We start from the raw sequence: 21,559 nt of genomic DNA on the forward strand, positions 1-21,559 counted from the left end.
GGGGGGCGATGGCTAATTTAAAGGGGTGGTATCATAACAATGATTCTATCTATACTGCTTGTTAATGTGGATGTAAGACTTTTCCTAAATACATTGCTTCAGCAAAACTGCTTTGTTTGTCCACTATCTTACTTTATTCACTTCATTATGGACACTAGCACCTGGCCCCCTGCTCATTGCTGAGGGAGCCACATGACGTAGCTCCCTGCTGTGTGGGGGGAGAGAGGGGGGCTGAGTGTACGGAGCCAGCCTGTGTCTGCACCACACATACACATCACATACACATCACCTAGCTCCCTGTTGTGAGATAGAGGGGTGTGTGTGGAATAAGTGCTGCTTTCTTACATAAAGCAGTCTAAATCCCACTGGGCTAAAGGACCTGGTCTCTCTGTTCACTAGGATAAAGCTTTATTATATAGAGCAGGCTGCTAGTGGGCAGAGGAGCCAGGTCCTTTAGGAAACTCAGTACAAGGTAAATCCAAGTCTACAGGACCTTTTGATGACATCACAGGCCCTTCAGTCATCCCATAGGATCACGCTATGTGGTGGGCGGAGCTACACGCTAATTTGGGGGTGGGGATAATTGACGCGAGCAAACAGGAAGAAAGAAGATTTTTAGGCAGCTTAGAAGGCAGATCAAGCTTCATGAGGCTACCCCTTTAAAATAGTTTTTTTGCTTTTAACACAAACTTTGCAGATTTGCAAATCGGTTGCAGATTACCAAACGCGGTGACTTACAGCTGTTTTTGAGTAAATTCGAGCCTGATATTAACAAACTTGTTAAAAATCATCAAATTCATCCTTCACATTAGATTAGTTTTAAAATTGAAATGTTTGTTTTAATAACATGAATAAAAGTTTTCCTAATATTACAAAATGGTGTTTTACATTACCCTCATCAGAAAGTCTTATTTTCACATGACACACATAATTTAATTATTAACAAAATGACTGCGATTGTGATTCTTAAGATGTAGTAAAGTAAAATAATTTGGGGGGCGCTAGAAAATAATTAATTCTAGAAGTGGGCGGTAGACAAAATAAGTTTGAGAACCTCTGATCTAGATGATAGTGCTTAATGAAAGTTTGAGGAGAAGACCTGGTAGCCACCCTGAAAATCGGCTCATTAGAAGCACAGGTTCTTTCGGCCAAAAAGATTACTGTGTCTCTAGTAGAGTAGGTTTTGATTTTCAGAGGAGGAGAGAGATCCTGAGAAGAATAAGAATCAATAATCAACTTCTTTATCCAAGTTAAAATAGTCCCCTTAGAAGTTTATCTACCTTCCAGGTTCTAGAGCAGTGGTCCCGAACCTTTTTTCCACCAGGGATCAGTTTCAGCAAGACAATTTTTCTATGGCCCGGTGGGGGCGGGAAGGGGTGTGGTTGGGGGCAGGGTTAAAGGGGTTGTCCCATCACAAGGATCCTATCTATGCTGCTTGTTAATGTGGATTTAAGACTTTTCCTAAATACACTGCTTCAGCAAAACTGCTTTGTTTGTCCACTATCTTACTTTATTCAATTCTTTGTGGCCATAGCCCTGACTTAGCTGCTCATGAGTCAAGTGATGTATCTGCCTGCTCTCAGGGGGGAGGGAGGAGGGGCTATGTGCACGGGAGCGAGCCTGTGTATCTAGCTATTCCTGTGTCTACACCACGTGACCTAGCTTCCTGCTATCAGATAGAGGAGAGGAGCTGCTTTCATTTCTTCTGTTCTCCCAGTTATCAGGCTAGCTAATTCAATTGTGTTCATTATAGCAGAGACAGGCAGTCTCTGTATGTAACACAGAATGGAGTTGCTGCTGCCTGTACTTCATAGTCCAATATGGGTGGGCTGGGCGGAGCTACATGTGAATTTGGGGGCGGAGCTAAATGGCAGGTTGCATGTGAAACCCCACCCACCAAATGATGTAAGAAACCAGGAAGAAAGAAGATTTTACAGCAGTAAAGACTGATGAGTATGTGAGGTGGGAATACCCCTTTAAGCATGGGGGTGTAGATTACTTATGACGGACACTGCAGGTTATGAAGATGGCTACTGATGACGGACACTGCAGGTTATGAAGATGGCTACTGATGACAGACACTGTTATGAAGATGGCCACTGATGACGGATATCACTCCTAATGCTGCTATTAACTTCACTACAGCCTCACTACAGCTATATTACACGTCACAGGGACAAGTGACGTGTAATGTAGTTGCCCAAAGTTTGGTAGGCGAGTGCGGGGTGGAGCCAAGACCCGCTGCATGTCCTGCATAGTACTAGAATCCCGGACATACAGCGGGTCCCGGCTCAACCCCGCACTTTGCTCACCTTATCCCAATGAGCAACAACCAAGCGTCAGCAGCTGCTGACTCCTCGCCGCCGGTATGCGGACCGATGCAACATGCCCCGCGGCCTGGTACTGGTCTGCGGACCGGCGGTTGGGGACCCCTGTTCTAGAGGACTCAAGGTAAGTAAGGATGACACAGCAGACGTCAAGAAAAGGAAATTCCACCTCTTTAGCAATAGAGGGATTCTGATGGAAGGATGGAATAACAATGTCCTGAGACATGTGCAAGTCAGACACAACTTTGGTTAGAAATGTAGGAACCTACTTAGAGAAGGTGCAATCATCCTGAAAAGGTTCTTTAATGGCTCGCTTACCCTTCTAGATAAGGTGATCTTCCAAGTGAGTCTTCTAAGGTTGTTCCAGTCTAGAGGTTCAAACGGATGCCTGTATAGACCGTTAAGAACAATAGAAAGATCCCAGGAAAGACTAAGGTTACATGCTCTAGGGCAAAGTTTGATTGCAGCTTTAACAAACTTGATCCAATCATGATTAGCCAGGTTACATCAAAGGATTCTAGAGCAGAAATTTGCACCTTTAGAGTGTTTGGTTTTAGACCTCTTTCAGTCTTGCCTGTAGAAAATCCAGGGTGGAAATTAGGGGTGAAAATCAGATTTTGGCCACAAGAGCAAATTGTTTTCCCTACCTTCCAATATATAGCCCAAGTGACCAATTTCCTACTAGCAAGAAGAGTCTGCATGATGGCATCTGACAATCCCAGAGCTTTTAGGATCTTTTCTTCAGAAGCCAAGCCGAAAGTTGAACTTTGCCTGCATTCGGATGTAAAATTGGGCCTTAATAGAAAAGGTCCTGGAGAATTGGGAAATTGAAGGGCCCTGCTACCACTGGATGATAAATTAGCCTGATCCACCTTCATTTCAGCCAGAATGGAGTCACCATAATGAGTGTAACTGGTTCCGAGCACAACTTCTGTAGTATTCGCAAAGTGAGAGGAAGAGGGGAAAATGCATATGTCAGGCTAAAATTCCAGGGGTGAGCATGTACATTTATCCATAAAGCATGTGGTTTTATATACCACTAGAAAGACGAACATGCGCTGAATTCAGTGCACTATCGGCTTTCATGTTATGTGCCCAGGGCTGGAGATATCGGTGCTGTTACTGATCTCTTCCCACTGTCAGAAGGGCGTTCCTGACAGTGTAGCTGGACTGTGAGGAATGCACCCCCCCCAACAGTACTCGTCCATAGCCCTATACTGTCAGAAGGGGTGTTCCTTACTGATGCTAAATTGTGAAGAACGCCCCCTACACTAGTCTATGGACGAGTACATTCGGTGGGGGCGTTCCTTACAGCCCAGCTAAACTGTCAGAAACACCCTTCAGCCGACAGCACACTGTCGGCTTTTTAGCGGTGTATAAAATCGCACGTGTCTGAGGACATGAAAGGTCCTCTTTAAAGATGCCGAACTTATGCAGAATAGAAGGACTTATGAAACCCAGGAACTTATGGTAGGGACATGATAATGCACATCCCTTAAAGGGGTTGTCCCATCACAAGGATCCTATCTATACTGTTTGTTAATGTGAATGTAAGACTTTTCCTAAATACATTGCTTCAGCAAAACTGCTTTGTTTGTCCACTATATCACTTTATTCATTTTTTTGGGACACATCCCTTGATTTATCTGGTCATAAGTCAAGTGATGTATCTGCTGCTCTGAGGGAGGAGGGGCTAAGTGCACGGGAGCGAGCCTGGAGAGGGGGGGGGTAGTTTACCCTTTGGGGGGAAGGGGCCGCCAATACAGACCCGGCATCCGCTGTAATAGAGAGGCGGATGCCGGGGACCGTTAGACGCCAGTACAGATGCCTGCAACATTGCTATGCTTCTGCCCTGTATGAAGCCAGCAGCGGCAGGAGCGATGCTGCTATTCCGGGGGGGTTGCACGGAGGAGCTACTAAGAAACTTATTTAAATACTTTTCCCTCTCCGTTACGGTGAATTCTATTTTGTATTGTGTCATCGGGGGTGGGGTTAGAACCTGTGATGTGGGTGTGGTACTGGTGTATTATTATTTTCTTTAATTATTTTACTTAATTTTTTTTTTTTTTAAACTTTTCTATTTATTTATTTTTTTTACATTATGCCCCCATAAGGTCATAATAGATCTTTTGAAAGTATTTATGGAGGGCGGCTGACTTCCCCTGTAAGGGTGCATTCACACGATGTAACGCACCGTTTGCGCACCGTAAAAGCTCCCATTCATTTCAATAGGAGTTAGGATCATATACGCCGCGTTATTTTGTGGCTGTGATTTTGCGGCATATACGATCCTAACTCGCATTGAAATGAATGGGAGCTTTTACGGCGCGCAAACTCTGACACGCCGTATACATGCCAGATCACGCTGCACGTTACATCGTGTGAATGCACCCTTACTGGGCTGATACATTAGCTCCACTTACACCAGGTTCACACCTGCGCTCGGGTTTCTGTTCAGAAACCCACGTACCAAATAAACTATAATGGGATCCACTGGATTTCCGCCTGAAAAGGGCAGGAAATGCAGAGAAAAAAAGCGCTGTTTGCAGGACTTTTCTCTTCGCGTTTTTGAAGCGTAATGGGGAACGGAATCCTCAGGTGGAGACCGGGCACAGGTGTGAACCTAGCCTTACTGGAAAAATACAGCCTCCTGCCCATAACTGCTAGGCTGATCTGGGTCGTCTAGGACTCAGCCACTCTAAGGGTGCATGCACACTGAGTAACGCCGGGTGTGTATGAGAGCCGTACACGCCGGCATTACAGCAGACTGCCGAACACTTCCCATTCACTTCAATGGGAGCGCTCGTAACAGCGGCGTTTACGAGCGCTCCCATTGAAGTGAATGGGAAGTGTTCGGCAGCCCTGCTGTAACGCCAGCGTGTACGGCTCTCATACACGCCTGGCGTTACGTAGTGTGCATGCACCCTAAGGGTAAGTTCAAACTGGGTTTTTTGGACTGGATTTTGACACAAAATCTGCCTCAGAATCTGGCTCAAAAAACCGCTTCCCATTGACTTCAATGGGAGTCGTTCACTTCTTTTTTCCGTTAGCGGATTTTACCTACTCGCAGAAAAAGAAGCGAGCTGCCTTATCTTGCCGCGGATTCCACGGCTGTTATCCGTGGCGCAACACTCCCTCCTGACTAGGCCCAGTCATTTGGGCCTAATCTGGAGTGGAATGCCGCGACTGGATAAAGTGAACACTCAAATAACACATCCTAGATCTAAATGAATGAAATATTCTCATTAAAAACTTTGTTCTGTATAAAGTTGCATGTGATGACAACAAAATCACACAAAAATCATCAATGGAAATCAAATTTATTAACCAATAGAGGCCTGAATTTGGAGTCCCCCACAAAATTAAAGTGGTAAAACACACTAAAGGTTGATCCAACTTTGGAGTAATGTCCTTAAAACATGTCAAAATGAGGCTCAGTAGTGTGTGTGAGCTCCACGTGCCTGAATGACCTCCCTACAATGCCTGGGCATACTCCTGATGAGGTTGCGGATGGTCTCCTGAGGGATCTCCTCCCAGACCTGGACTAAAGCATCTGCCAACTCCTGGACAGTCTGTGGTGCAACGTGATGTTGGTGGATGGAGCGAGATATGATGTCTCAGATGTGCTCAATTGGATTCAGGTCTGGGGAAGGGGCGGGCCAGTCCATAGCTTCAATGCCTTCATCTTGCAGGAACTGTTGACAAACTCCAGCCACATGAGGTCTGGCATTGTCCTGCATTAGGAGGAACCCAGGGCCAACCGCACCAGCATATGGTCTCACAAGGGGCCTGAGGATTTCCTCTCGATACCTAATGGCAGTCAGGCTACCTCTAGCGAGCACATGGAGGGCTGTGCGGCCCTCCAAAGAAATGCCACCCCACACCATTACTGACCCACTGCCAAACCAGTCATGCTGCAGGATGTTGCAGGCAGATCGCTCTCCATGGGGTCTCCAGACTCTGTCACATGTGCTCAGTATGAACCTGCTTTCATTTGTGAAGAGCACAGGGCGCCAGTGGCGAAGTTGCCAATCCTGGTGTTCTGTGGCAAATGCCAAGTGTCCTGCACAGTGTTGGGCTGTGAGCACAACCCCCATCTGTGGACATTGGGCCTTCATGCCATCCTCCACATCGCCCTGATCACTCACTAACCTGAATCAGACTTCCTGTTAGTGAGTGAGCGTTGTATGTGCAAAGGATCCAGGCTGACAGTATATCCACATCTACACTCAATGAGTGCTCGGGAATTCCGTTCCCCATTTAGAAATGCAGAGAGTAAGCAGGACTTTTCTCTGAATTTTTTTGGGTGGAAACACAGTGGACCCCATTATAGTCTATGGGGTCCACGGGTAACCACTTTTTAAGTGGATTAGGTTTCCATTTCTCAGGTCCCCAAGCAGACCCAAGGAACGGAAAGTGTAAACCTAGCGTCACATGAGTGAAACCCACTGTAGGCATACTGGGCAATAGAGCCACAAAGAGTCTAGAGGGGAGCGCAAGATGTAGCGTGCACAACAATATACTTATAAACCGGTGAATGTATCCTGAGGGTCAGCCAGTGGAAGAAGCGCTAATAATGTCTTCCTGCATCTCACCCGAAGATGTAGGAGACTTCTGTTGCATTGGCCTGGGAGCTGTAGACTGGTAGTGCATGGTAGTTGTTTCATCAGTTTACAATTCTTTAACCCCTTAGCGACCCTTGACGTAACTGTACGTCATGGGTCGCATGGGGATGTATGGAGCGAGCTCACACGCTGAGCTCGCTCCATACACGGCAGATGCCGGCTGTATAATACAGCCAGGACCTGCCAATAACAGCAGCAGTCGGTGCCCGAGCCGATCGCTGCTGTTAACCCTTTACACACTGCGGTCAAACGCGACCGCAGCGTGTAAACAGCGCAGGCGGCATGGGAGCCGCCATGTTTCCCCGATCGCCGCCCTCCTGAACGTCACATGAGGGCGGTGATCGGTTGCTATGACAGCCGGAAGCCTATTGAAGGCTTCCAGGCTTGTCTCTGCACAAGATCTATTAGACGATGCCAGAGGCATCGTCTAATAGAAGTGCTGCGATTTTCCTATTCACTGCAATACTGTAGTATTGTAGTGAATAGTATGAGCGATCAGACCCCCTAGGTTTCAAGGTACCTAAGGGGTCTGATCATAAATGTAACAGAAGAAAAAAAAAAGTTTTTAAAAGTATTAAAAAAATTAAAAAAATATAAAAGTTCAAATCACCCCCCTTTCCCTAGATTAGCTATAAAAGTAATTAAAGAACATTAAACATAAACATATTAGGTATCCCCGCGCTCCAAAATGCCCGAACTATTAGAATATTAAAACATTTATCCCGTACTGCGAACGGCGTAGCGGCAAAATAAAATAAAAACAGCCAAAAAGCGTTTTTTTCAACACTTTGCCTCCTATAAAAAATTGAATAAAAAGTGATCAAACCATCAGATCTTTCCCCAAATGGTATCAATAGAAACGTCATCTTGTCCCGCATAAAAAGACACCACAACCAGCTCCATACATGGAAATATGAAAAAGTTACAGGTGTTAGAACATGATGACACAAATTTTTTTTTCTATTTTGCAAAGTTTATCATTTTTTTAAAAGTATCAAAACATTTCAAATACTATATAAATTTGGTATCACCGCGTTCGTACTGACACGTAGAACACAGGTAACATGTCATTTGTACCAAACAGTGAACGCTGTAAAAATTAAACCCATAAGAAAATGGCGCAAATGCATTTTTTCTCCAATTGCACCTCATTCTGAATTTTTTTCCAGCTTCCCAGTACATTGCACAGCATATTGAATGATGCCATTACAAAGTACAATTTGTCCCGCAAACAATAAGCCATCATGTGACTCTGTGAACTGAAAAATGAAAAAGTTATGGCTCTTGAAATGTGAGGAGGGAAAAACGAAAATGCGAAACCAAAAAATGGCCTGGTCCTTAAGGGGTTAAACAGTCTAGAGAGTTGTTATTAGTAAAGAACCAATCCATTCCCCTTTGTGTTATCATTACATTTGCCACTAGTTGGCAAGATGGATCAGGTGTAGTTCCTGTACGAGAAAGAATGTTACACTCCAAAAGTTGAGAACCAGCACCAGTACTGCCACAGATTACCTCTCAAGAGCAGCAGGGCTTCTGATTCAACCTCCGAAGTTCAATGGCTCTAGTGTTCTGCAGGGCGACTGGAAAGAGAGGTTGGGATTGGTGGGCAGGCTATGAAACATGCCCACCCATTTGAAAGTGGAGTTAGTCCCGAGTATGGCTAGAATCCAAAGAGCACATTGATATACCTGGATGACCACAGTATTTTGAACAGATTTGTGTCCTTCTGGAGGAAGTCTATAATAATGTGTTGACATAGTTGTATGGAAATAGTTTTTTGAGAGGTTTTGCTAATAGACACCAGGGACTATTGGCCACATTGTGGAGGAAAGCCAGGGTGAAGAGCGGTCTCCTGTTGAACCCAAAGATCGTGCTACAGGATAAATTCCTCATAGTGATCAGAAACCACTCGTTGAAGAAGATCCTTAGAGGGAGACTGGAGAAGGAGCCACAAAATCATTTCTACTTAGAATGTTGATCACTTGGGGAAGGGAGGAACATGTTGAGGCTCTGGCAGTCGTTTCTCTCCAGAAGACACCTTTTGTGAAGAAGTCCTCACCAAGAGAGCACAGAATTGAGATGCAGCTGACCTCCATCAAGAATGCATCACCAATTTTTTAAATATATTCATTAAAACCAGATATGTAATACAATGTATTATCTTAATATATAATTCTAATATCTTAATATTAGAAAAATTATATCTTCTCTAAATGACCTATTATTTAGTGAAGATATCGTCCTCCTGTCTCTTTGGTATGGACTATCATTGGGGTGTAATTTCTAGAAGAAGGTATGAGACTGCATTATTTGTGGTTTTCTAATATTAAGATATATTTAAAAATCTCGTTATGTAAAAGAATACATACATTGTCATTGTTTTTCATTTGTTTTTGTTTTCATAAGATGGTTCCCAGTTGTTTTTTTCATATGTTTTTTTTTTTTCTTGAGATTATATCCACTGTATGTTCTTTTGTTTTGTTGTTGGATTAAGGGATTACTAGGGTGGTGTCATTACTAGTAAGGGCGGGTTTACATTCCGATCTCCGTTTCGTGGGTTTCCGTCTTCTGCTAACAGGAAACGTAAACCCGGCAATCAGTGTCCGCCGGTGAGCGCCTTCTGCTCTCTGCAGCAAAACAGTTTTTTCTTTAACTGGACACAAAGTCCTGCATGTCCGACTTTGTGTCTAGTTAAAAATAAACGGTTTCGCCGCGGAGAGGCAGAAGACGCTCACGGACGCACACTTTGCAAACCCATTCAAATTAATGGGTTTGAAAACTGCCTGCCGCTTTCCGTCTCCTGTCCAGTTTCTCGGACAGGAAATGGAAACCTGCAAAGCAGAGACCGGGCGCAGGTGTCAACCCGCCCTAACCTGTGAAAGCAGATTATTAATTTTATTAATCTACAGGTGTTTTTTTTCCTGTGTTTGGAAGTTGTGGAATTTATTTATTATGACTATATTTGTATAGTGTTCATGCTACGAGTAAATGGCTGACAGTCTCGAAATGTGTAAGTGACTTTTTATTCACTTGTATGTGACATAATTTTATAGTATTAGTTTTTTTTAAAGTAAAAGTTATGTTTTATATACATCATTCTCTGTGGTGCTTTTTTATTTATTTTTACTTATATGAATGCCCTCCTTCCCACTGCCTTCTTTGAGTGACAGTGCTTAAGCTGAAATCTCACCTGGCCCTGGAAAAGGAGGGGTAGAGGAGGCTGTATCAGAGCAGACTGTACATAGCACGAGAGCTGCCCTCGGTGTGCTAGATTGCAAATTTGCATATTCTGAAATAAATTAATATGTCAGCAACCTTGGTACTAATTTTTATGGGAAAAAAATAACTATGTTGCTGGTTTGATATGCTGCACCCTGGTGATAGACTGCCTTTAACAGTCCAGTGCTTCTTTAAAAATATAGATATAGAATAGTGATAAGAAAAATTAAAAATGAAGTTTCACCTAAAAGCATAGTTTAAAAAATAGGCAATTGTGAGTGGATTGATGGAGAAGCAAACGGGATGTGCATTGAGCACAAGCTAACCCACACCCATAGACCCATGTTCTGGTGGAAGATTGCAAATTACAAGTTGTAAGTGTTGGACATGCAACCAAGACGGGAACATAGCATGGGATTGAACCCTCTGGGGAACTGTGCTTTATGGGAAGATTTAAACTAGAGTGTCCTGCAAAGGAGCAGGAACTATTAAAAACTGTCCCAATGTGGAAGAGGTGGATGATATTAGTAAGAGCTCTGTGTTGAGAACTCTAATTGAAGCAATGAGTTACTTTGCCTGACACCACGTCGTAGGTTACCACTTAGATTCTTTCTTTGGACTGGATAATAACCTTTCCATTCAGAAGACTGGAATTATATGTGCTGTCCAGGGATGAATCCTGAAAAACAAAGGTGTGATGGATTTAACGCCATAAAAGTGCTGAAGGAGTTGGATGGACTAATAGCATTACAGCTTTGCACCCCGGTATTGAAAACACAGGCCCCAAAACCAGGCCTAAACAGGTCCCAAAACCAGGCCTACACAGGTCCCAAACACAGGCCTACACAGCAAGCTCTGCAGAGGATGCTAGAATTTTTCAGTGCAGGTACTATTAACCAACCTATCTGGTAAGCTCATTTTGGGCTTCAGCATTTTTCCACTGTAGAAATACACATAGGATAAAAGACCCTGGTAACACTGCCGGTGGGCACCAGTGTACGGTTGCAAGGTACCACTTTAATGGTAGATTTCATATTGCAGCGGGAAGGAGTGGCTATCAGATGGATCCTGTGTGCAGTGTGAGAAGGCCAACTGTGTGTGAGAACGGCGAGTACAGTGTGACCCTAGCCCTGAATGAACTGGTGGCTAAAGTGTATCCAGTGCAGGGCATACAAGCTCCACAGGAACACCAGTCGTGTGTGGATTCAACTGATGTGGCCGCAGCAATAATTATGGTGTGCTCCTTCAGAGTAGAAGTGAGACCATCAGGAAACCAGCTATTGTAAAAGGTGAACATAAATTATCATTAATTGGTCATGCAAGAATGACAGTGTTTCGCCATGATCTTAGTGAAACATTATAGTGCGTTTTTGAGACATGTTGTAGATTTTTGGATGAGCCAAATGATTGGGCACATGATCCCAACCAGGATGTCCTATCCATCCAATATCAGTACTTGCATATCCCTCTGGTTCTGTATTAGAAAGTGAAGATGCTGCTGAAACAAATGCAGGACAGTCAGGTGATCTGGCCAAGTGGAAATCCAAGGGGGTCTTTCAAAAAAGAGAAAGGCTCTTGTGGTTTATATAGATTACCAGCCTGAATGCCTGCACTGCACAAGCTTTGTATTCCTCTGCTAGGATTAAAAATTTGTTGCTCGTTCTGGACAGGCCCTGATATTTCTCTGCATTAGACCTGTAGCCAAGATGGCCAAGAAGAAGACTACGTTCATCACGCCCATGGAACTGTATGAATTTCTCCATATGTCATTTGGACTCAAAAATGTCCCAGCAACATTCCAATAGTTAATGGAGTTATGCATGGGGAAACTCAACCATGAATGCTTCCTCATTTATCTGGAAGATGTGATGATTTTCTCATCTACACTTGAGGGGAAAATACATGGACTGGACCGAGTCATGACTTGGCTGGAAAGGTACAGACAGAAACTGAAGTCCAAGAAGTGCCATCTCCTATGGAAGAGTTTGGCGTTCTTGGGGCACATAATGTCCAAGGAGGGAGTACAACCTATAGACTTGAAGGTGAAGGCAGTACAATAGTGACTGGTTCCCATGATCAGAAGTGAGCTGCATTCCTTCTTGGGGCTAGTGATTAACTAGTGGACTCCTGTACATATTGATAGCCAGAGAAGGACAAGAGGAAGCCAACTGGAGTGCTGAGGTAGATCGGGCATTGTTAAATTAAAGAGGCTGTTAATCAGTTCTCCTATTCCTCCTGACACACATTTAAAGTGGTTGTGCTCTTATATACACTTGTCCCCTCTAGCCACAGGATTAGCAATAAGTGTCCAATCACCGAAAGTCCCCCTAAGGACTCCTTGTGAATGAAGCACCAGTGTATTTGCGTAACCAGCGCTCAATTCACTTCTATGGGGCTCCCAACATGAAAATGAGGTTCTTGGTTAACATTTTGATTAAACTGTATACATCCATCTGCCACAACAAAGTGACCTTTTTTAGATGAGATCCTACACTAATATTACTCACCTCTCTTTGGGTTGTCGCCTCTATTGAATGAAAAGCAAATGTATTTAAGCCATATTACAATTAGCATACACCACAATGTCTCCTCTGGACCGTAACCTGAAGTGTGTAATAGTGTATTGGAAACTCGTAAGTGGACAGTGTGGTTCAGCTAATGGACGTAGCACCAATAGTGTTGTCTTGAATCTTGACCAAGGAGGAAGGCGACTTCCGTTGCATCGGCTAATGTGCAGTATTTACTTAATCAGTTTACAATTCTATGCACTGTTTGTTCCTTTTCCATCTTTTAGTAAAGAACCCTTTCAAACTCCATTCAGTTGTTATTACTGTGCACACGACCTGCACATTACATGACTTGTCCTGTATAATACTCCAGAGCTGCAATCACTATTCAGCTGGTGGGCTGTTTGTTTTACATTACTTGTCCAGAGTTAGTTCCTGCAAGTAAGTAATGTATTTATGACATGACTGCACGTTATTTAGGTGTATTCTACATGGAATAAAAGCTGAAACAATGTTCAGTGGTAAACATACTTTTCAGCATAAATGGAAGTCAATTAGCCCCTTTCATACCTCGGGTAGGGTTTACTTTCCCTTAAAAGCAATACTTTTGGATTTTATTTAAGTTTTCCAGTCTGAGCAGCGATCAGACAGAAAGGGATATCTGCGTGGAGTGAACCAAGACGTATCAGTTTTCAGCAGCATGCAGCTTCCTTCAATACAAAGTGTATTACTGTCATTAGGATGAACCCCTCTGGCTCCTGTCGGTTCCAAGGATAGCGACTGCCACATTACGAGTTACGATGGAGCTGAAACTGATTCTAGCGCACGTAATTACATTTCATCCTTATTGGCATAGTGGAAAGAGCTATTTCCATTCAGATATTGTAACCTCAATTGAATGCGCTGTTACTAAATCACATAAGCCAATAGGATTTGCCAGTCCAATACAATTTACTTCTCTGGTGCAGTTTATCTTTCTGCTAGTTATAGAAAGAAGTAAAACCCTGCGGAGACGATTCTTCACACAACGTGGAGGACAAGCATTCTGTAAACTTGCAGGTTGTAATACTCACCTGATCTTAGGCACAAGATAAAACCTGCCTATGGTCAGAATAGACATTTCCAAAGTAGTTCTACCCATGTTGGATCTTATTCTCAGGAACCCCACCAATCAGTTGTCAGCTCTTCAGTATTTATCTTGTTTCTTCTATCTGCACAATCCACAATCCCTTTAAGTAAATGGAATGAAGCTGCAATATCCTATGATGTTGATATTAGATCAAGACAAACAGTGAAGAGGACACAGCATGGTACCTTCATAAAGCTGATCGTGGGGTTGGTAAAAGTCAACCTTCCATTGATCTGATAGTGAATGCTAACGTTAGGTCACCGATATCCTGATCCGGAAAAATCCCCTTTAAAATCTGCAATGTATTGCAAACATTTCAGACAAGAAGATTCTCTATAGGCAAACAGTGACATATGTTGCCCATACTGTGACATATGTTTAGCTTACTAAATGCCTCTGCATGTAATAGCGTAATGTACTATGCTAGGTTATACAGAAAAAAGTATACTATTGCACAGCAGTCCATGGTGTATAACATGATGACACTCTTTTTGGCATACACTGAATGAATGGGGCCCATGGATAAATTCAATGTATGCATCTGGAACTTCCCTGCAATAATAAAATGTGAACACACACCAACACCTCCTCTAAACTGCTATCTCTCTGGAGTTTCACATTGCTTTTAGCTAATATGTTGTCCTAAAATGCTTTTATGTGTATTATGTATGTAAAAATTACATTTGTGGCTGCAATTTATGGGGTTCCTTGTCTTGGTTGGGCTTATAAACGGAATTAAGAATTATAATAGAACTATTGTGCAAGCTGGCATGACAGGTTATGCTGCAACTTGTAGTTTTACAAAATGGGCTTCCTAAGACATGTATTGTAGAAAAATTGATGACTGGACATTGATCTGTCTTTCATATTCAAGAACTATTTCCTGGTTGTATGTTTGGTGTTTGCTGATACATAAAAGTGCCGCTACTTTCTACCTGTCAGCTCTGATTTATGGGTCTGATTATTCCAGCTACAAATGTCCTCTAAGTAATTTTCCATTAGCTGAATAACATGATGAGCAGCAGCAGGGAGGAAGGACTACCTGCTCTATATATACTCAAATAGCCATATTCCTCTTTCATGGTGTAACAAAGATTTCACAATATACATAGACTGTTCCTTTAAAGGGGTTAACTGGTTTCTGAGATTGATGGCCCATCTTTAGGATAGGGCATCAATATTAGATGTGTGCTAGTCCAACACCTGGGACCCCGCAGATCACCAGTACTGAGAACGCATGGGAGAACCATACTGCTCACTCGCTGTACTGCTGCACTGCCCCATTGATGCTACAGTTTATATGGCAAGTGAGGCCTGTGATCTGCAGGGGTCCTGGGTGTTGGACCACTGCAGATCTAATATTGATGGCCTAATCTGAGGATAACCCCTTTAAAATGTAAATCCGCCTTCAAGCTGGTGTACACAGAATAGCCCACCAGTGATGTCCACCTTGATATACACAATTCTGCATAACCAGATTACAGACAAACTGTAAACAGAACTAGGGTTTGTTCACACTATTGTTATTTAATTTCCGTTGCTATAATCCTGCACAGGAAATTACAAATGCAGATGAAGGCTCCTCCATCCCAAACACGATGGAAGCTTTCTTCCATCGTGTTTTTTACTTTTCTGATAGAAGAAAAAGTTGTGCATGCCTATAACGGATAACGCCAATGCCTATTAATAATGGTAGTGTGAATATAGTCTAACGAAGTAAATCTGAGTTCTAACGCGTATAGAACCTTACTGTGGAAATGTGTCATAAAAACCCAAAACACATTGGGAGGGTGCTATCTCTATTACTTGTTTACACTATGGGTCTGTTACTAGCATTACCCATTATCAAAACAGTTGATCTATCAGTGTTTCCATTTTGTGGAACTCTTTTTAACTCTGAAGACCTTATACTATATATATATATATATATATATATATATATATATATATATATACACACACACACACACACACTCACCGGCCACTTTATTAGGTACACCTGTCCAACTGCTCGTTAACACTTAATTTCTAATCAGCCAATCACATGGCGGCAACTCAGTGCATTTAGGCATGTAGACATGGTCAAGACAATCTCCTGCAGTTCAAACCGAGCATCAGTATGGGGAAGAAAGGTGATTTGAGTGCCTTTGAACGTGGCATGGTTGTTGGTGCCAGAAGGGCTGGTCTGAGTATTTCAGAAACTGCTGATCTACTGGGATTTTCACGCACAACCATCTCTAGGGTTTACAGAGAATGGTCCGAAAAAGAAAAAACATCCAGTGAGCGGCAGTTCTGTGGGCGGAAATGCGTTGTTGATGCCAGAGGAGAATGGCCAGACTGGTTCGAGCTGATAGAAAGGCAACAGTGACTCAAATAGCCACCCGTTACAACCAAATTGGACAATTGAAGATTGGAAAAAACGTTGCCTGGTCTGATGAGTCTCGATTTCTGCTGCGACATTCGGATGGTAGGGTCAGAATTTGGCGTCAACAACATGAAAGCATGGATCCATCCTGCCTTGTATCAACGGTTCAGGCTGGTGGTGGTGGTGGTGTCATGGTGTGGGGAATATTTTCTTGGCACTCTTTGGGCCCCTTGGTACCAATTGAGCATCGTTGCAACGCCAAAGCCTACCTGAGTATTGTTGCTGACCATGTCCATCCCTTTATGACCACAATGTACCCAACATCTGATGGCTACTTTCAGCAGGATAATGCAATGCCATGTCATAAAGCTGGAATCATCTCAGACTGGTTTCTTGAACATGACAATGAGTTCACTGTACTCCAATGGCCTCCACAGTCACCAGATCTCAATCCAATAGACCATCTTTGGGATGTGGTGGAACGGGAGATTCGCATCATGGATGTGCAGCCGACAAATCTGCGGCAACTGTGTGATGCCATCATGTCAATATGGACCAAAATCTCTGAGGAATGCTTCCAGCACCTTGTTGAATCTATGCCACGAAGAATTGAGGCAGTTCTGAAGGCAAAAGGGGGTTCAACCCGTTACTAGCATGGTATACCTAATAAAGTGGCCGGTGAGTGTATACACATATTTTCCCTGATATTGACTTTTGTTTGCACGTAGACTAAGGCCGGGGCCCCACGGGACCTAAACGTCGCGATTTGCCTGCGACGAATCCCATGCCCACTTTGCGGAAAAAAACGCCATGCGGACACACTGCGATTTGCAAAGCCGGCGGCGTTCCCATAGATATAATTGTAACAGAAAGTCTGCGGAGGAAAACTCAGTGAACTTTCTGTTGAAAGCGCTGCAGAAAGAACCACAGCGATTTAATCTTTAGCGCTGCGATTACAGCCCGTGGGGCCTTAGCCTAATATAGTGTTTTTGTGGCTCTGTCTATAGCCCTTCTTTGTTCTCCTGACTGCTCATTGAGCTGACATCCTTTTGCTTTAAGTTTATTTTTATTTGGCTGTAAAAACCCAGGGCACTACGGTGGCTCAGTGGTTAGTACTGCAGCACTGGAGTCCTAGGTTTGAATCTGACTATAGACAACATCTGTATATTTTCCCAGTGTTTACGTGAGTTTCCTTCCACACTCTTAAGACATACTGATAGGGAATGTAGATTGTGAGTCCTGTATGGGGCAGTGATTGACAACATCTGTAAAGTGCTGTGGAATATGATGCACTTTATAAGTAGTAGAAATGAATTTTTTAAAAAATGTACTTCTGTTGGATTCCAGATACAGTCTCCTAACTTTGGTTAAGATGTATAATGGTAGCTCCTTGCAACCACTCATTTAATGTCTTATAGGTATATAACAAATTTTCTTAAACTGCTTTTGTACTGGCCTTTTAAGTGTGAATCATACAAAAAGTACCACAGACTGAGGACAAATATCAAGGAAAAAAAAAAAAAAAGTGTCTCTCTAGGTTTGGATTTGCTTTTTCTCATCCCGCCTGGGTATGTTCTTGTATGTTCTTGCTACAGTTTGATCCCAAGATCTAAAGACCTTATGTTAGCCTCTAATGATCCTTCCACTGGTACTTTGTGCTCTTGTGTAAATAACAAGACAACTGATGCTGTTTATGGATCTCCTTGTATTTTCTTACTGCCTGCAGAACTAGAAGAGACAGCAAAAGGACACGCTGCAGATTTGAGGATCTCGGCTGTGAAATGCACTTGTGTGTTTGATCCAGATGACAACCCCCGTGCTTGTAACCTCAGATGACACTTCTGCACCTGCTCCAGTTTTCCTGAGTGGGGCTCCAGAGATTTTGCTTGACTACAGTAGCAAGGTCAGCGCTTGTACAGGAGAGAGTGTGTATATGCTGCGCTGCCAGGCAACGCTCACTAAACCTTCTTGAATTTCCTTCTTTCTGCAAAGTTCAGCTTGGTTTCCATATTTGCAATGCCAGCAATGCTGATTCTGTTATTGGATGGGAACGAAGTGACTTCTTCTGGGACTCTCGACTGTGATCTTTTCAGTTTGTGGTACAGGTGTGACAACCCGGCCTTAAAAGGTCACTTTCCAAATGACAGTAAAGCTGGCCATCATGGCAGGTTATCACCCATAGCTCCTGAATAAGAAGTCTGTCTAGGTAAAGCATTATCCTCTCGTTTTAGAGGACTAACCAAAGAAATTCACCATTTGGTACTCTAGAAAAAGCTGGGTGACATCCCCTTTGGGGGGTAGCAGACTGTTTTAACAACCTGTTTGTTTATCTGTTCTTAGGAAACAAAGCCTTAAACAACTTCACAGAAAAGAATGAACTACAGAGTTCTATTTACAGGGGTATTTGCTGTTTAGGGGGAAACGCTCATTAAAATAGGTTATTGTTTAGTCATGTGACTGGGAAATAGACTTAGTCTAATCTTCTTCCTCACCATAATTTATAGCATACTCAAAGTCTTTGTAGCAGACAAGTCCATCTGCATCTCGATCCACTTCCCTGTAGGAGAAACAAAGGGAAGGTTAGTATAGATTTTTCATAAGAGAATCTACATGTTCTTACAGGAGTTTTCCAGCCCAAGTACGATTTTTCACATTGATGACCTATCCACAGAATACATCATTAGTATGGGATCTGTGGTGGTTTGACACCTAGACCCTCCACAGATCAGCTGTTGCAGCAACTTCCAGGTGCCGCATGGGCAGGCTCTTCTTTGCAAGTAATAGGAGCGGCACAGCAGCCCCTTTCACTGCACAGTGTTCCCAGGGAACTACAACACTGCTCCTATTGAATCCACTATTAACTTCTGCCACCAGGAAGTTGCTGCAACAGCTGACCTGTGCGGGATCTAGGGCCTATCTTTTGTATCATCAGTAAAAAAACAAAACAAAAAAAAACCACAAACAAAAACTGAGGCTGGAAAACCCCTTTAATAATAAACACACAATATTTTCATAATAATGTAAACCTTATTTTTAATGTTTGTTACCTAATGTGTTTCTGGAAGAGCCTCTCCTTTACTATTTCTTAGAAAATTCTAATAATGTAGAGATAGCGACTGGTACTAGAAGTAGCGCTCAATGCTGAGCCAGCCACCTGATCTAGGCTGATTGATACGAATACACTCACTATTAGCTACCGACATATACAGGGGTTTCCATGGAGCATGTCCCTAGTGATCAGCTTGTCATAACTTCTCTATTCTTTAGATTTGGGTATGCTTGATGTTTCAATTCTTCATCACTTTCATGATCAATGCTTTCTATTTTTTCCATTTGAAGACTGAAAATGCCCCCTGACCTAGTTCAGCTCTCTCAGCTGAATGATTGTCACAGTGTTTCCAGTCTATGTAATACTCTGGTAGTAAAACATATCAGTACCACAAATATCTCCCATCTTCAAGATTACAGGTAAACAAGAAAATGCCTTACAACAAAGCCTCAAGTGATTTCTGCATGCAATGATGTTTTTAATCCACTGACAATACTGAAGAAAACAATTAAGAAGAGCAATCCACCATTGCAGATATAAAGTCCGGTCATGTGCACTGCAACTTAGTAACTCCATGGGGATCATTAACCACATTAACCCCCTGTGTGCCTCACATAAGAGTTACTGATATGTGGGACATATGGAGGTAATAATTAGGTATCTTCATAATTAAGGTCCTTCATTAGTACCCTCATGTATCTCACATATTAGTAACCCTTATATGGGGCACAAAGGGGTTAATATGAGGGACATGATGGGGTTAACTGTTATTAATGTGAGGCACATGGAGTTACTGAAACGAAATTAATAACCCCAAATGCCTGACATTAATAGGCAGAGTAACTAAAGGAAGGTCCCTGTGTGTGTCACTTTACTGTAGCTTCTTCTCCTCCATACAACAGACATCTTCCATAAGACACAATGAATCCTGGCCACTCATCTGCAGGGTAGATGCTAAATCCTAGTGGGCTAAAGGACCTCTGATGACATCATGACCATGTGATCAGACTCTGGTGTGGGCAGAGCTACTAGGATTTAGACTCAACCTTATCTGCAGATATTACATACCGGTGGCTACAGGACCTTTGATGACATCACAGTCACGGGACCTCATGACAAGCCAATCACAGAGCAGTAGCACTAAAGGACCTTCCCCTTCGTTTTCTGTGCTCTGTGGACCCTGACTCGTGTATAAGCCAAGGAGAGCTTTTTCTGCATGAAAAGTGTGCTGAAAAAGTCGGCTTATACTCGAGTATATACAGTATATCCCCAAATAATGGCAGCAAAGTGAACACATTAAAGGGATCCTATCATTCAGAAGTAATTTTTTTCCCTAACACGTAGGAATAGCCTTAAGAAAGGCTATTCGTCTCCTACCTTTAGATATCTTCTTTGCTCCAGCCGTTCCATAGACATACCGGATTTCACCGGTATGCAAATGAGTTCTCTTGCAGTACTGGGGGCGGTCCCCAATGCTGCCAGAGAACTCTCCAGCTTTGCCTCCATCTTCTTCAGGAACGTCCACTTCCTGTGTCTTCGCAAGCTTAGAAAATTGTAGGCCTCGGGCAGAGCCTACTGCGCATGCCCACAGGCCACAAGAAAATGGCTGCTTACTTCTGAATGATAGGATCCCTTTAATAAACAGTGCAAGTTGGAAAGGATCTGTATCATATAAAATCTAGAAAAATGTCTGCCTACATGTCAATGTAAAGGCTAAAGGTCAATAAGACATCTTATCCATGAATATGTACGTGTAGTGTACTTGTATAAGAGCCAACAGAGATATAAAGAATGGATAGCCTACAAAGATTGGATCTTGCTCCATCACTGTTACCTCCGCCATAATGTTCATTCATCTGAATAACAAAGAATACAATATTATTACCATCTGTAGCAGAAGATAATGACCAAACATTGTAGATCTACTTGAACAATAGTGGCTTGTGTCAAATGGCTAGAAAATAAAGACAGAACACATGCGCAGACTGAAGGCGCCAATACTTTTTTTTTTTAACATTTACTTTTAATTTCAGGTGTCCATTTGGGGTTTGCTGGGAAATGAAAAATGACCAGAACGCCGGTACGACAAACACTGCAGTAACATCGATCCGAGTCTCAGTTAACTTGACACCATCAACCATTGACATCCTGTACTGGGGGTAATATGCATAAATCCTACTAATATTATAACTAATATTATAAATGTGTTTGTGAGTTTGGATGTTTGTTCCTCAATCACGGCTAAACCGCTGAAAGGATTTGGCTGAGATTGCACACATACCTGTATGGGGACCGGGAAGGAAACATAGGCTACTTAATAGGCCACTCCATCCCCCGA

General features: G+C 42.8%; 2 protein-coding genes across 5 annotated transcripts in view; one reads left to right on the forward strand and one right to left on the reverse strand.

Moving 5' to 3' along the window:
- TTC8 (tetratricopeptide repeat domain 8) overlaps positions 1 to 21,559 on the forward strand; it is a 485,821-nt gene that overhangs the window by 234,091 nt on the left and 230,171 nt on the right. The window lies entirely within an intron of this gene.
- Positions 18,565 to 21,559, reverse strand: part of EFCAB11 (EF-hand calcium binding domain 11) — a 37,593-nt gene continuing 34,598 nt past the window's right edge. Inside the window, exon 6 of the mRNA XM_075280670.1 lies at positions 18,565 to 18,729. Within this exon, the coding sequence (XP_075136771.1) occupies positions 18,648 to 18,729 (82 nt within the window). The 3' untranslated portion in view covers positions 18,565 to 18,647. The remainder of the gene's footprint in view (positions 18,730 to 21,559) is intronic.

The sequence above is a fragment of the Leptodactylus fuscus genome, chromosome 7 (genome assembly GCF_031893055.1).
Source record: "Leptodactylus fuscus isolate aLepFus1 chromosome 7, aLepFus1.hap2, whole genome shotgun sequence".
NCBI lineage: Eukaryota > Metazoa > Chordata > Amphibia > Anura > Leptodactylidae > Leptodactylus > Leptodactylus fuscus.